General features: G+C 45.7%; 1 protein-coding gene across 3 annotated transcripts; it reads left to right on the top strand.

Moving 5' to 3' along the window:
- The first annotated feature begins 489 nt into the window (after positions 1-489).
- Positions 490-2,733, top strand: LOC115405316 (nicotinamide riboside kinase 2-like). 3 transcript variants are annotated; one of them, XM_030114868.1, is made up of 8 exons: positions 490-633; positions 721-811; positions 1,439-1,487; positions 1,725-1,893; positions 1,975-2,046; positions 2,125-2,231; positions 2,306-2,391; positions 2,468-2,733. In XM_030114868.1, exons 1-7 carry the CDS (start codon positions 608-610, stop codon positions 2,389-2,391), a joined length of 600 nt encoding a protein of 199 aa, XP_029970728.1. In that variant the 5' UTR covers positions 490-607; the 3' UTR covers positions 2,468-2,733. The 3 variants fall into 3 exon arrangements, with proteins under 3 accessions (XP_029970728.1, XP_029970727.1, XP_029970729.1); XM_030114867.1 differs by having other exon boundaries at positions 2,465-2,733; XM_030114869.1 differs by lacking the exon at positions 1,439-1,487 and having other exon boundaries at positions 592-633; positions 2,465-2,733.
- The last annotated feature ends 10,058 nt before the right edge of the window (positions 2,734-12,791 follow it).

Here is a 12,791-nt window from a genome sequence, read left to right as displayed (position 1 = left end):
TTTTTCTTGGTTACAGACGTTTCAGAACGGGTTGGGAGATAATCTAAAATAGCTAATGTGTCATGATCGTACAGTAATGAGCAGCAGGCGTCACATTTCCAAACTCAGACTCAACTCTGAATCACCACATCCACTGAAGCTGATTCCTCCTTCACACTATATTCAAGTGATATCTTCCAAGGTTAGGAGCCATTTGATGTTTCAGCTCTCATTGTGGAAATGGTCTCAGGACGACTCTGGGTGTGGGATTTGTCGGGTACTGGGTTGGGCGGCAGTCTCAGGCCCCCTTCACAGCAGGTGCAAGTCAGTCTCTACATTCAAGCATCTGTGAGGCTCTAGAGTCAGGTCTGATTGGTGCCGTGGCCTGCGAACCGACAGCTGATTGGCTGCAGGGAAAAGGCGCTGATTGGTCTGCTGGGGTGTGACGCTCACGGCCAAATCCTTTAAATGTCGAGTCTAAGATTGTCTATCAATGAAGTAGTAAAAGGGGGGAACGTCCGTGGCCGAGGAGAAGGAGGCTTTGAGAGACACACTGCTGGCTCTGGCTACGTTCCCTGCTTTTACTTACTGAATTCCAGAGGTGACCAATCCAAAAAAAGAAGTGAAAATGAAGATCATTATCGGCATCGGAGGGTAAGTCCAACTTCGCACTTTCTACTGACTGAAATTTTTTTCAAACTTCAGAGCAGTTACTAAAAGTGGTGTGGCATTTCTCTTCAGAGTGACCAACGGTGGGAAGACCACTCTGACAAATAGACTGCTAAAGACATTACCCAACTGTTGTGTAGTGCATCAGGATGACTTCTTCAAGGTAAGGCCAATCAGAGTCACCACGCCGTTACTGTGAGAGCGACAGTAAGTAGTTAATGGTAGTCATTTTGAAAATGCTTAAAGTTGCCCTTGAAGCCAATGACCCGTCAGTGTGACCTGCAGATGTCCTGTCATGGCAGTAGCCTAGTAATACATCTGGCTGATTGTCTCCTGGACAGCCAATGAAAGGGCTGAGCGTCCCCACTGAAAGTCAGATCAATTTCCAACCAAATTTTCCTCTGACGATTGACTTCATGAGACCAAAAGAAGAAGAAGACGATCTTTTCATTCCCTGCCGTGATGCATTCATGGCCCAGTAAAGGATAATTGCTAGAGTTTTACCTCAAAAATAAGAGTTTTTCAAGAGCCTGCACATGATTCCTGACGAGAGTCTTTTCAACAAACACAGAGCTACACACTTAGAGCTTCTTGATTTTCACTTAGGATGGGTCCTACGGAGTGACAATCAATACTTCACAGCGCAACAATTGAACTGCCCCGAGAAACAAAGTGTGGCCGCACGTTCACTTTTGGTGGAGACGAGTCCTTGACTTGTCCTGTCCAGGTGTGATCAGCTCCGACTGGTTACTGGGTTGCAGCAATGTTTTATTGGTGACTGTTATTTCAGAGACCCGATCAAATAGAAGTCGGGGAGGACGGCTTTAGACAGTGGGATGGTAAGAATGGATTTCGCGTAGGAAAACCATGCAGTAACGTACTTTTTCTTTCCTGCACATTTCTTTAGATTGGTAACCAATCAATCCTAAACTTTCTGATAATCTATCAAATATTCTGTGAGTGTTACAGACACTCACTGACAGTGACTGATGTGTGATACAACACATTGGTGGGGCTGGTTGGTGGCGAGTGTACTGAAACCCGCTCTGGGTTTTTCTCTCCTTGTTGTGTATCAGTGATCGACGCCTTGGACATGGAGGCCATGACCAACACTGTCAAAGGCTGGCAGGAGAACCCGGTCAAGTTCGCCCGCTCTCACGGCGTCAGCCTCTCGCCCGACGCCGACTCGGGGGACGACGGCATCCACATCCTCATCGTGGAAGGCTTCCTGATCTACAACTACAAGTGTGTGACTGGCTCAGGAATGTAACCCCCCTGACCTCCTCCCAGTTCATCACTCATCTGAGCTCTGCTTGTCCTCCACAGGCCCCTCATTGACATCTACGACAAGTGTTTCTACATTTCCATTCCTTACGAGGAGTGCAAGAGAAGGAGGAGGTAACAGACGTTCTGACTGTCTCAGCTGTCAATAAGACGCCGTTCAAGCAGCGCTAACGCTCAACTCCGCCACTACAGTACAAGAACATACACCGTCCCAGACCCCCCGGGCCTGTTCGACGGCCACGTCTGGCCCATGTACCTGAAACACAGGAAGGAGATGGAGGACTACTGCGACAGGATAGGTCGGTACAGCGTCCGCAGCTCCAGCCCCACTGCAAACGACTGGGATTCACTCAGGATGTCTCTCTTTCTGCAGAGTACCTTGACGGAATGACGTCGAAGGAGGAAATCTACAACAAGGTCTTTGAGAGTGTTCAGAACTCCCTGCTCAACAGCTTATAGGTAGATCCAACCACGAGTCTCCTGTCTGTGATGAGCGTTCATCAGGAGTAACGCCCCTCCTCTCTCTCCCCAGCAGGGCCGGCCTGGCAGCGGATTTGTGTATAGACTTGTAAATATGGATTTGTCACACCAGCTCTGTACTTCTAGCCTGATTTGTAAATAGTGAATCATGTAACTTATTAAGAAACGAGGGCAGAAGCTTTGTGTTTTGTATAATCCTGTGTAACTTTTTTTTTTTTTTTCTAAACGAAGACCCACCTCTGGACTGGCCAGTGATTAACAGCATAAAAAAAGGATCTCAATCTGATCTCGTATGTAAACAGATTAAATGACCCGCTGAGACGAAGCAAAAGAAGAAAAAAAAAACAAAACACTGAATCTACATGACTGTTTCCTGTTTTTCTTCTGACTGATAACATCCTGCAGATTTCACACGGGCCTCTTTATAATCCAGATTAGATTTTCTGACACACAGTAAGAAAACTGCCTGGTAAAGGGAAAGAAAAAAAAAAAACAATTGAGACCGAGGAATACAAGTACGGCCATTTACAGAGCGGATGATTCAATGAAATGTCTGTATCATTACTGAAGAGTTTATTGACATTATGAACCAAGATTTTATTGTTGGTTGTAAATAATATCGACATTCCTGATTATTGATAATATATTTCATTACTCTATCTCCAAAAGAACATATAAATATATCAATATGGAACAGGTTTTTTTTAACATGTCTAACAACAAAAAGGCAAAGGGTTTCTTCTTTTCTGTGCACTAAAATAAGACAAAAAGAGATGAAACAGTGGACTTCATGACTGCAGCATATATTTTCAGTTTTGTGAATTATCTCTGTGTCTGTTTCTATCTGTGCGCTTCCTGCATCTCACACACTTCAGGATTTAAGCTATTTTACCCAGATTGGCGGTTAGATTGTGGTATTCCGGGTGTGACACTCCTCAGCTCTCCTGAATGTGTTTGGTGCTACTGCGTAACTCAGCGCTGGAAATTCACACTCGTCCACCCATGTACGGAGGTGGAAGTACGAACACATGGACCTTAGTTTAAGTGTCAAAATTAATCAAGAAGGAAAGAAACGTAGCAGGAAGTGGAGTCTGTTTACTTCCTCGACATGTAAATCACTTCCTCCTCCTGGCCAATCAGAACCTTCACAACCCCCACAACTGAAGAGGAATTAATAAACCTTAATTCAGAAATACTGTTCCCATGTAAACAGGAATGAGAAGACTTCAATTCAGAATGATTTAATTCCAAATAATGATTTAATAGAAATTAGAAAGCATGATGTTACCGTGGCCAGAAAGACAATCAGTTCAGCTCACTTCTATTTAACTGTGTGAGCAGTTATCCTCTGTGAACCACAGAGGGTTCTTCACTGAGCTGTTGAGAGGTGTTGGAGATTCTGGACCTGGATTCTTCTAAATGTGGATGAAGATTCCAGAGCAGGGTGAGGATCAATAGGAATGACAGGATGTCCTGAGAACAGCACTCCTCTGAAGGCCTCGATGAAACTCACCCGTCTGACCGAGTGCGTCCACACGGCGAGGACGGAGGACAAACCGCAGACGTCTCCGACACTTCTTCACCTGTTAGTGGACGGCTTACATGAGCTGCTGCTGAGAAGTTTACCGGTTTGAATCCCAGTTACCACTTTGGGGCTTTTACCCACAATCCACTGCTCCCAGCATGGGAATCTGACCAGGAAGAGGACGGCGATCAGTCAGTATCTGAATGACTGAGTGAGTGAGCGTGCTTCAAACTGAGCTGCAGAGCAACACACTTCACGCAGACAGGAAGTTCAACATGTTCAATCAGCTGATCGAAGAATTCAGGTTCAAACATGAAACATGGTGACAAAGAGGAAGATGAAGATGAAGATGACATCCTCTCAGCCTCAGACTGTATAAATCTAGATCAGCTCACACTGTACAGGAGGAGAGGGTGGAAGAGGAGGTGGGTGGGGTTCCAGAGGACCTTGTGATCAGTGTTTCAGTGTTTCAGCTGTTCTGTGTTCTTGATGGTTCTATTTTCAGTCTCCAGGTGTCAGGAGAACATTTTTAACTCAGGAGCAGCAAGCAGTCCCACCGGAGGCCCTGACCAACAGCCCCCCCGGCCCATCCCTCCGATCCCCCCCGCCCCCGGCCCCCACCAGCCCCCTGGCCTCATCAGCTGAGAACCTTGTGACAGCGATATGCCCTCAGCGTCACAGCCCACAAGGTCCATGTTAGGGGGGGCAGATAAGGGGGTGGGGGGCAGTGAAGTGGGTGATGGGTGTGGGCAGTGACAGGGGTGCGAGGGAGTGACGGGGGTGGGGGGTCGATAAGTGGGTGGGGGTCAGATAAAACATGCCCCCCAGGCATGCGGCAGAACATTGTTCTTCTGCCACTGAGCAGGTGGCAGAATGTTTATGGGTCAAAAACACACGAGAACAACTGACTGTTAAATAAGTGTTCTGATGCCCCGGGGCAGGAACAGGGGGGCAGTACGACTGCCAGGGGGCATATACAGCTCCGGCTGACCTGGACTGGACCGGATCAGGAAAATTAGACACCAACAAAATTAAATAGAAACCTTAAAAGTGAGAACTGAGAAGAGGACTGCAGGTTCCGACAGGTTTCACCACACAATGTGGATCAGGAACTCTGCATCTGAGGACTGGATCAGGGACTCTGGGTTTTGAAAACTGGATCAGGGAGTCTGGGCTTTAGAGGACTGGATCAGGGACTCTGGGTTTTGGATCTCCGCCACAGTGGATCACACCCCATTAGAGCTGGTTCCAGTTTGACCCTTCTCCTGTTGAAACCTGAGCCATCGGCATTCCACAGGGAGCAGTACGGGGTCTCAACAGCACTGGGATTCAAACCAGCAAACTGCAAGACCTGCAGGCTCAACCGCTACACCAATGAGCAATGAAAGATATAAATCTCAGATAAAACTAAGAATAATAATCTTAAAAGACACGTTTTAAGACTGAACGTAAAGGAGAACACATGAAATGATCAAATCAGAAGGTGTCCAGCAGCAGAGCGTCAACACAATGAGGAACATTCAAACAAACAACCTAAAACAGGCAGGACAACAGTGTGGTTTTTATTTCCAGACGTCTGAACAGCTGTTAAAAATCATCCAAATGGGAACAGTAAACTAAACATTTCTTTAAAGAGGATTTTCATTATAACACCAGCTGAAAAATGGACGATAATGCACTTTAAGTTGATTTAAAAAAAAAAAAAAAAAAAAATCATCCACCTCATTTCAACAGGGAGCAAATAAAGCAAATCCTGACAACATCAAATGCGATTTTTTATTTTAGTTTTTATTTAGTTTACCCTGATCAATAATGTCTGAACTTCAGCTGAGGGTCGACTGGACACGATGTGAGACCAAAGGTCAATGAAAGGTCACTGTAATGTATCATATATTTATCAGAATTTTCTTACAACTAAGTTGAGAAATACATCATGTTGGCCTGTTTCACACTTTCCTAAAGATTACACAACATTTTATTAAAACATGGAAAATTTGGCCCTGAAATATCCATTTTTAATGCTTCCCTGAGCTTCTTTATGTTTTCTGAAGGCATATTTAATGCAAATAATGTATTTTTCCTTCAGATTTTCAGTATTTTCATACAAAAGTTATTTAATTTACTTCTACAGATATGACAGAGATGAGTTCTGAAGTCTCACTGTCCGTGCGGTCGACTGTCAGCTGGAGGCATTTTGCTGAAGCTCTGCCGCTCGGCAGTGTTTGGCTGCAGCTGTGACGCAGAACTGTTGTCTGAGTTAATCTGACGCTGTTCAGGCTGAGATAATCTGTCAGATTCTCTGTTAATCTCCACATGAGGTCCAGAGTCCCCTGCTTTATCACTCCTTCACACATTAAAAGAGCTGCTCCGTCACGTGTGGGCCCATCAAAACGTGAAACGTGAGAACGCCGCTGACCGCGGTCATCACATAATCCCATTCCAGTGAATCCACAGCACAGCAAGTCGAGGCATTTCCACGCTTCTCACACGTCTGTTGAGCGTCTCACCTGTCGTGTCTCCCCATCATCTGTGGCAGATCTATGTGTCTGCTCCTCAGGAGGGCAGTGAGGCCTCGGGGGAGGGGGACAACAGGGATACTCCACGAAGGGGAAGTTTCTTGTGGTAAAACCATTTTAAGACCATCGTCTTCCTTTAATCTCACAAGAAGCAAAGCTGTGAGCAGCCTGGGAACCTAGATTCATGGGATAAGATATATTCATAGAAGGATTAGAGATCTGCTGCTGCTGCCGATTATGATAATGATGATGATGATGATGGCAAAGAAGTGTGCCACGAACACAACCACAAGCGGTCCATTTTATTTCCAAGCACTCCTAAGTTACAGCCAGCATTAGTTTACTTTGTGGCAGCGCTTGTTGTGATTGGTTTACGTTCAGGTCAGACACACAAAGACTCGACTCAGCGTCAATACTTACTGCTACATTATGAAGGGAACAAGTCCTGCTGGGAGCTCTGCTGCCAAACCGCACCCCACCGCCTCGGGCCGCTTTTAAATGTGGAGCGGATGGAGGAGGAGCCTCTGGGTGGAGGAGGAGCCTCTGGGTGGAGGAGGAGCCTCTGGGTGGAGCCGGGGGCAAGAATAGATCAGAGTTGCCTTCATGCCCTATTTAGGGGGAACCCACACCACCATGAGCTGTGTGTGTGTGTGTTTTCACACACACCATTCACTGCCAACAGTACTGACTCGACTGAACACTTGATACGTGAAGAGAATAATTCTAAACAGATAAGCAACTAACAGCCTCAAACAGATCAAGAGGTCTAAAGGTGAACACTGAATAGATCGTAAAAATGGATAAAACAATCAAAGAAGACAAATTTGATTTGAAATGACATTTGGTCAGAATTGAATCAGACCTCTGATTTAATGATTGTCATCGTAATTTATTCAATAAAACCGTGCAGTTCATATGCAGCACCATCCAATTAATGTCATTTCAGATGGGATCCACATTTTCAGGAAATACTGTTCTGTATTGTGTTTTCAGAACTTCTGGTAAATGAACTCTAAAATTCTGTAACCACATTATCTCGTCTTTTTGCAGATGATGATGTCCTGTTGGCTTCATGGAACCTGGACCATCATGCACTGGGATGATTTGCAGCCCAGTGTGAAGTAACGGGGATGGCAATCAGCTCCTCCAAATCCAAGGTCATTGCCCTGGACCAGAAGGAGGTGGTGTGCCCTCTCTGGATTGGTGGAAAGACGTCTTGGACCAGGTCCAAGAAGAGGAATTCAAGTATTTCTGAGTCCTGCTCTCGAGTGGAGGAAGGATGTAGGTGCGACTGAGAGGCGGATCGGTGCATCATCTGCAGTGATGCAGTTGCATCGGTCCATCGTGGTGAAGAAAGAGCTGAGCTGAAAGGAGAAACTCTAGATTTACTGGTCAGTCTACATTGCTCTCCTCATCTATGGTCATAAAGCTCTGGGTCAGGACCCAAAGGACACGATCCGGATACAAGCAGCGGAAATGAGCTTCCTTTTAGACAGTGGGAGGAGCTTCATCACCAGGGAGGAGCTTGGAGTAGAGTCGCTCCTCCTCCACATCCAGGGGAGCCAGCTGAGGTGGCTCGGGCATCTGTTTAGGACGCCTCCAGACCTCCCCAGAGAGTTGCTCTGGACATGTCGCACTGGGAGGAGGCCCTGGGGAAAACTCTGGACAGGATGGACAGACTGTCTCTCAGCCGGTTTGGGAACGCCTCGGGGTCCTCCAGGAAGAGCTGGAGGAAGAGTCTGGGGACAGGAAGTCTAAATATCCCTGCTGAGACGGTTCCCCCTGCGACCCGGTCCTGAATAAGCAGCTGAAGATGGATGGACGGATGGATGGAGGGATGGATGGATGGATGTATGGATGGATGGATGGAGCGCTTCTTAGTTTTTGGTGTCTGGTGGCCCTCAATGTCCTCTTGAAATTCCCCCAGAGACTCTCAATGGGGGTTCAGGTCTGGCCAGTTGGCTGGTCAGTAGGGGTGTGACGAGACACTCAGCTCATGAGACGAGACGAGACACGAAATTTGGTGTCACGATCACGAGTCGAGACGAGATTTCCTCTTTACTTTTCAGAAAAATAAAATGACTTAATATATGAATGGAAAAATATACTTTTTTAATTTCACAGTCACAAAACCATACAGGTGCATTTTCTGCACAGATGTGAGGGGACACCCTAAAATCCAAGTGGTCCCCTGGAGACAGGTGTCTCTTCAGAGGGAGGACATGTTTTAAACAAAATATTTGGAGCTCATTGCTGGAAATGAATTGTCAAAAATCCAAGTGGAGACATGCAAAGAGCTGTTCAGTAATCATAGGAAGAGCTTGATTGCTGTAATGTAGACTTTCCTATTGGTTACTGAGAAGGGTGTGAATAATTCTGGACATGCCACTTTTTGTTCAAATGTAAATAAAAGCATAGAAGTTTTTTTTTTTTTTTTTTCCCACCAGGGTGCTTCTTGTACATCATCTTATTAACTTTGGGAAAATCTGTGTATCATTTCTGCTAACTAAAAAAAAGCCTTTCTGTTTGAATAAAAGTAACTTTTAGCCTAAATTTCCCTGGAATATGAATAATTCAGTGCTTAAAAGCGTTTGCATCATGAAAATTCAAAACGATGTAGTTCATACGCCAGGCCCTTAGGTGGCACTCTGCCAGAAATACACTGGAGAAGAAGACATTGAGCATGGAGCTGGACCGTCTTCTGCGCTCTGTAAACACAACACAATTAGATTGTGCCCTACTAAATCAAGAAACATCAGCAGCTTCTGCAGGACACTGGGAAGAGAGATTTAAAAATTGTATTTTGGCTGCATTGTGGCCATTTTCCTGTCCACTTAGACTGCAATTTGCCAGAAAAACTAGTCTGTTGTCCACGCCGTGTGTGCTCACAGTCTGATTCTTCTGCCTTGTGCCTGCGAGACAGCTTTTCCTTTGAACGAGAAATATTGCCATGATTTAATTTTGCGAAATCACGAGACACCACAAGCGGTCAGTCTAGCACTGTGAAGGTTTTTACACCAAACCAGGTTTAGATGCTTCTGGCGGTCTGGGTAGGGGCCAGGTCCTGCTGGAAGAATAAATTTGCATCTCCATACAGATCCTCAGCAGAAGGAATCATCAAGTCCTCTCAAACATTCTGCTTGACTGTCGCGGTAACCTTTGATTTAAGAAAGCAGAGTTTGCCAACGCCTGCACTGGACACTGCACCCCAAACCATGACTGACTGAGGATATTTTATTCATTATATTTATATCGTTTATTTAACCAGGTAAAATTGTAGTTTAAAATATAAACTCTCTTTTCCCAGAGGGACCTGGCAGAGCACCAAAAAAAAAAAAAAAAAAAAAAAAAAAAAATCACACTAAATACATTAGGGAAAAAAATAACTGAAAAAAAAAAACAAGTAGTTCCAGAGACAGCGGCTTGAGATAAAGCTATGAACGCCCAAGAGTTAAAACAGTCGCAGTGCGCTGAAGAAGCTCTTTCGGGGTTCAGAATTTTAAATTTCCCAACAGCGACCAGTTCCGTTAGTCGCAAATCCATTGGGGAGACTATTCCATGAAGAGGGTGTGGCATATTTACAGGCCGTCTTACCAAGCTCTGTTCTGACTCTGGGAACAGTCGTTTTAATAAAATCCTGGGATCGCAGTCCAAAGTGATTCTTGACCAGATCAAATATGTGTTCAAACACGAAGGAAGCAGCTCAAGAATAGATTTGTAAATGAAGAACTGCCAGTGAGATTGTCTCTGGACGGACAGGGAGGGATGGTCTGTAGCAGTGCACAGTAGACAGAGAAGGAACCTGTCAGCACAACCAGTGATGAACCATAAAGCTCAGTGATACACCTAGTCCAGTTTCTCTAGATGTTTTTCAGCAGCATTCATAAATAGCAAGTCACCGTAGTCCAACAGCGGTAATAAAGTTGTGGAGATTAGATAATCTCTGACCTGGTGCGAAAAACAAATCTGAGTTTACACTTCGCCACTAGGCTGTCAATGTGTTCCTTAAAGGACAAGTTATGATCAATGGTGATCCCCAAATACCGGTACTTATATTAGGTTACCAGTTCAATTTCTGTCCCTTGAGCTGTAGTGATTTTAGGAGGGTCAACAGGTAATGCTTTGCCAGCAGAGGAAACCTTCAGCTTGGATTTACAAGCATTCAACACTGTTTGAACCGATAAGCTCAATGTGACTGAACTTTATCAAAAAGCAGACTGGAGAAAATCAAGTGTTTGTGTCGAAGAACAAGATGCACAATAAAAAACTGTGTCATTGGCATACACAGTTTGATATATCTTCACAAAGATCATTAACATAGGTGGCAAACAACAACGGTCCTAGCGTTGGGGGGATGCCTTGGGGGATACCCTTTGAAACAGAAAGAGCTGAAGAACAGGAACCTGCAGAGTGAACACATTGACTTCTGGCTGTTACATAATTCCCAAACCACTCAACGGCCTGGCTTGATAAGCCAATATCAAGGAAGTTGTTCATGATCAACTGTTGAAGCGTTGACAGGTCGATGAACAGGGCTGCACAGTAGTTTTAGAGCCTCAACGATGTTCACCGCTTTAGTGGCAGCAGTGGCTAAACTGGTGTTGAACCAGGGTATCATTTAGGTCTGAACTGCATCTTAAAGTGCGAGGAGCTAGTCTTGAGTGCAGTAAAGACGTACTGAATGAGACATCATTTTTAAAGTCAAACACCAAGTCCAGAGTCCATTCCACAGACATCGGCAAGGAGTCAAACCCCCTGTTTTCCCAGTGTGTACATCTTGCTGTTAGCAAGGGAAACAGTGCATATATATCTTTTTGATTCCTATACCTCTCCAGTGGGTAGAGAAGTGAGAATAGGAACAGGAACATGCTAACAGCCATGCAGGAGAGAGCAGAGCTCCAGAAAATCAAACCGGCGGTATCTGTAGTCTAGGTCGGGTTTTCAGCCTTGGGACGCATCCCGTCCAGTCCTTGTTAGAAGACCCAGTCTAGTCTACACTTTCGGGTACCGAACAACATACTGAGTGAATGAGGACGCTCGGCGATGTCACAACAAATGATTCAGAGCAGGGCTCAGAGATGCGGACTTCCCTTAACTCCTGAGAAGATGAACGCGTCAGAGCTGACAGCGTGTTGGTGCTCCAACTCTGGAGACACCGGTTCCCTGGTCCACTGTGTAGCAGCAAGTCCGCCACGATCAAGCAGGTGGAGATCGCCGCATCTACTTCACCTCTGGGAGATAACAGGAGCTCCAGCCGTATGTCCAGCTCCAGCCAGTAGGTTTTTCAATCAGATTCGACCGGGTTTTCAGTCAGATCAGACAGTTGAAAACATGCTCAGATGCGTCGTCACACACACACACACACACACACACACACACACACACACACACACACACACACACACACACACACACACACACACACACACACACACACACGCTCAGTCTTGTATTTCTATCCTTGTGGGGACCGTCCATTGACTCCCATTCATGTCTAGCCCCTAACCCTGACCCTTACCCTAACCCTAACCCACACCACAACAAAGCCTAACCCTAAAGAAATGTTTTTGCACTTTTACTTTTTTCAGTAACAACAACATGGTCAAGAAAACACTGTTTCTCCTACTTAGGACCGGAAAAAGGTCCCCACAAGGCACGTCGTTCCACGTTTTGCTATCCATGTGGGGACATTTGGCCCCGACAAGGATAGAAATACGAGAACACACACACACACACACACACACACACACACACACACACACACACACACACACACACACACACACACACACACACAATGCTGCACATGCAAGTCATCAATTATTCAGACAATTTCACCCTGAACCTCAAGCAGCTTGGGTTCTGGTCTTCATCCATCTTTCTCCAAACTCTTGGACCTTGACTCACTTTACTCTGATAGGAAAAGAGGAGCTGGGACCACTGGCCACCAGTCCAGTCCTTCTCCTTGGCCCAGCTGAGACCATTCCTCCGTTTGTTCAGGCTCAGAGGTGGCTTGACTCGAGGAACTCCACAGTTGCAGTCCATCTCCCGGATGGTTTTTGAAGCTGTGACTTTCTGGATCTCTGACACATTCTTGAATCTCTGTTTGAGAATCCACTGAAGCCCACGCTCATCTCTCCTGCTGGGGCTGGGACGCCACTCTGAACAGCCAGCCTCCTCAGGTGGGAACGTTAGAGGCTGACCCATGCTATGGAGGGGATCAGCGATGGTCTTCTGGCAAGCTGTCCAGTCTGCAATACCCCCCACCCCACTCTGAACCGAACTGAAGCAGGTGGTTTGAGTTTAGCAGAAGATGCGTGTGACACTCATTTTAAAAC

This window comes from Salarias fasciatus, chromosome 18 (assembly GCF_902148845.1).
Source record: "Salarias fasciatus chromosome 18, fSalaFa1.1, whole genome shotgun sequence".
NCBI classification, from domain to species: domain Eukaryota; kingdom Metazoa; phylum Chordata; class Actinopteri; order Blenniiformes; family Blenniidae; genus Salarias; species Salarias fasciatus.
The sequence above is the reverse complement of the archived record's forward strand: the minus strand, read 5'-3'. Positions and strand labels throughout refer to the sequence as shown.

Bases quoted from the DNA above. Each gene is read 5' to 3' on its own strand.
- LOC115405316 (XM_030114868.1), top strand. From the start codon at position 608: ATGAAGATCATTATCGGCATCGGAGG. The intron at 634-720 runs GTAAGTCCAACT...ATTTCTCTTCAG, and splicing joins ATCATTATCGGCATCGGAGG to AGTGACCAACGGTGGGAAGA. The intron at 1,488-1,724 runs GTAAGAATGGAT...GTTGTGTATCAG, and splicing joins CGGCTTTAGACAGTGGGATG to TGATCGACGCCTTGGACATG.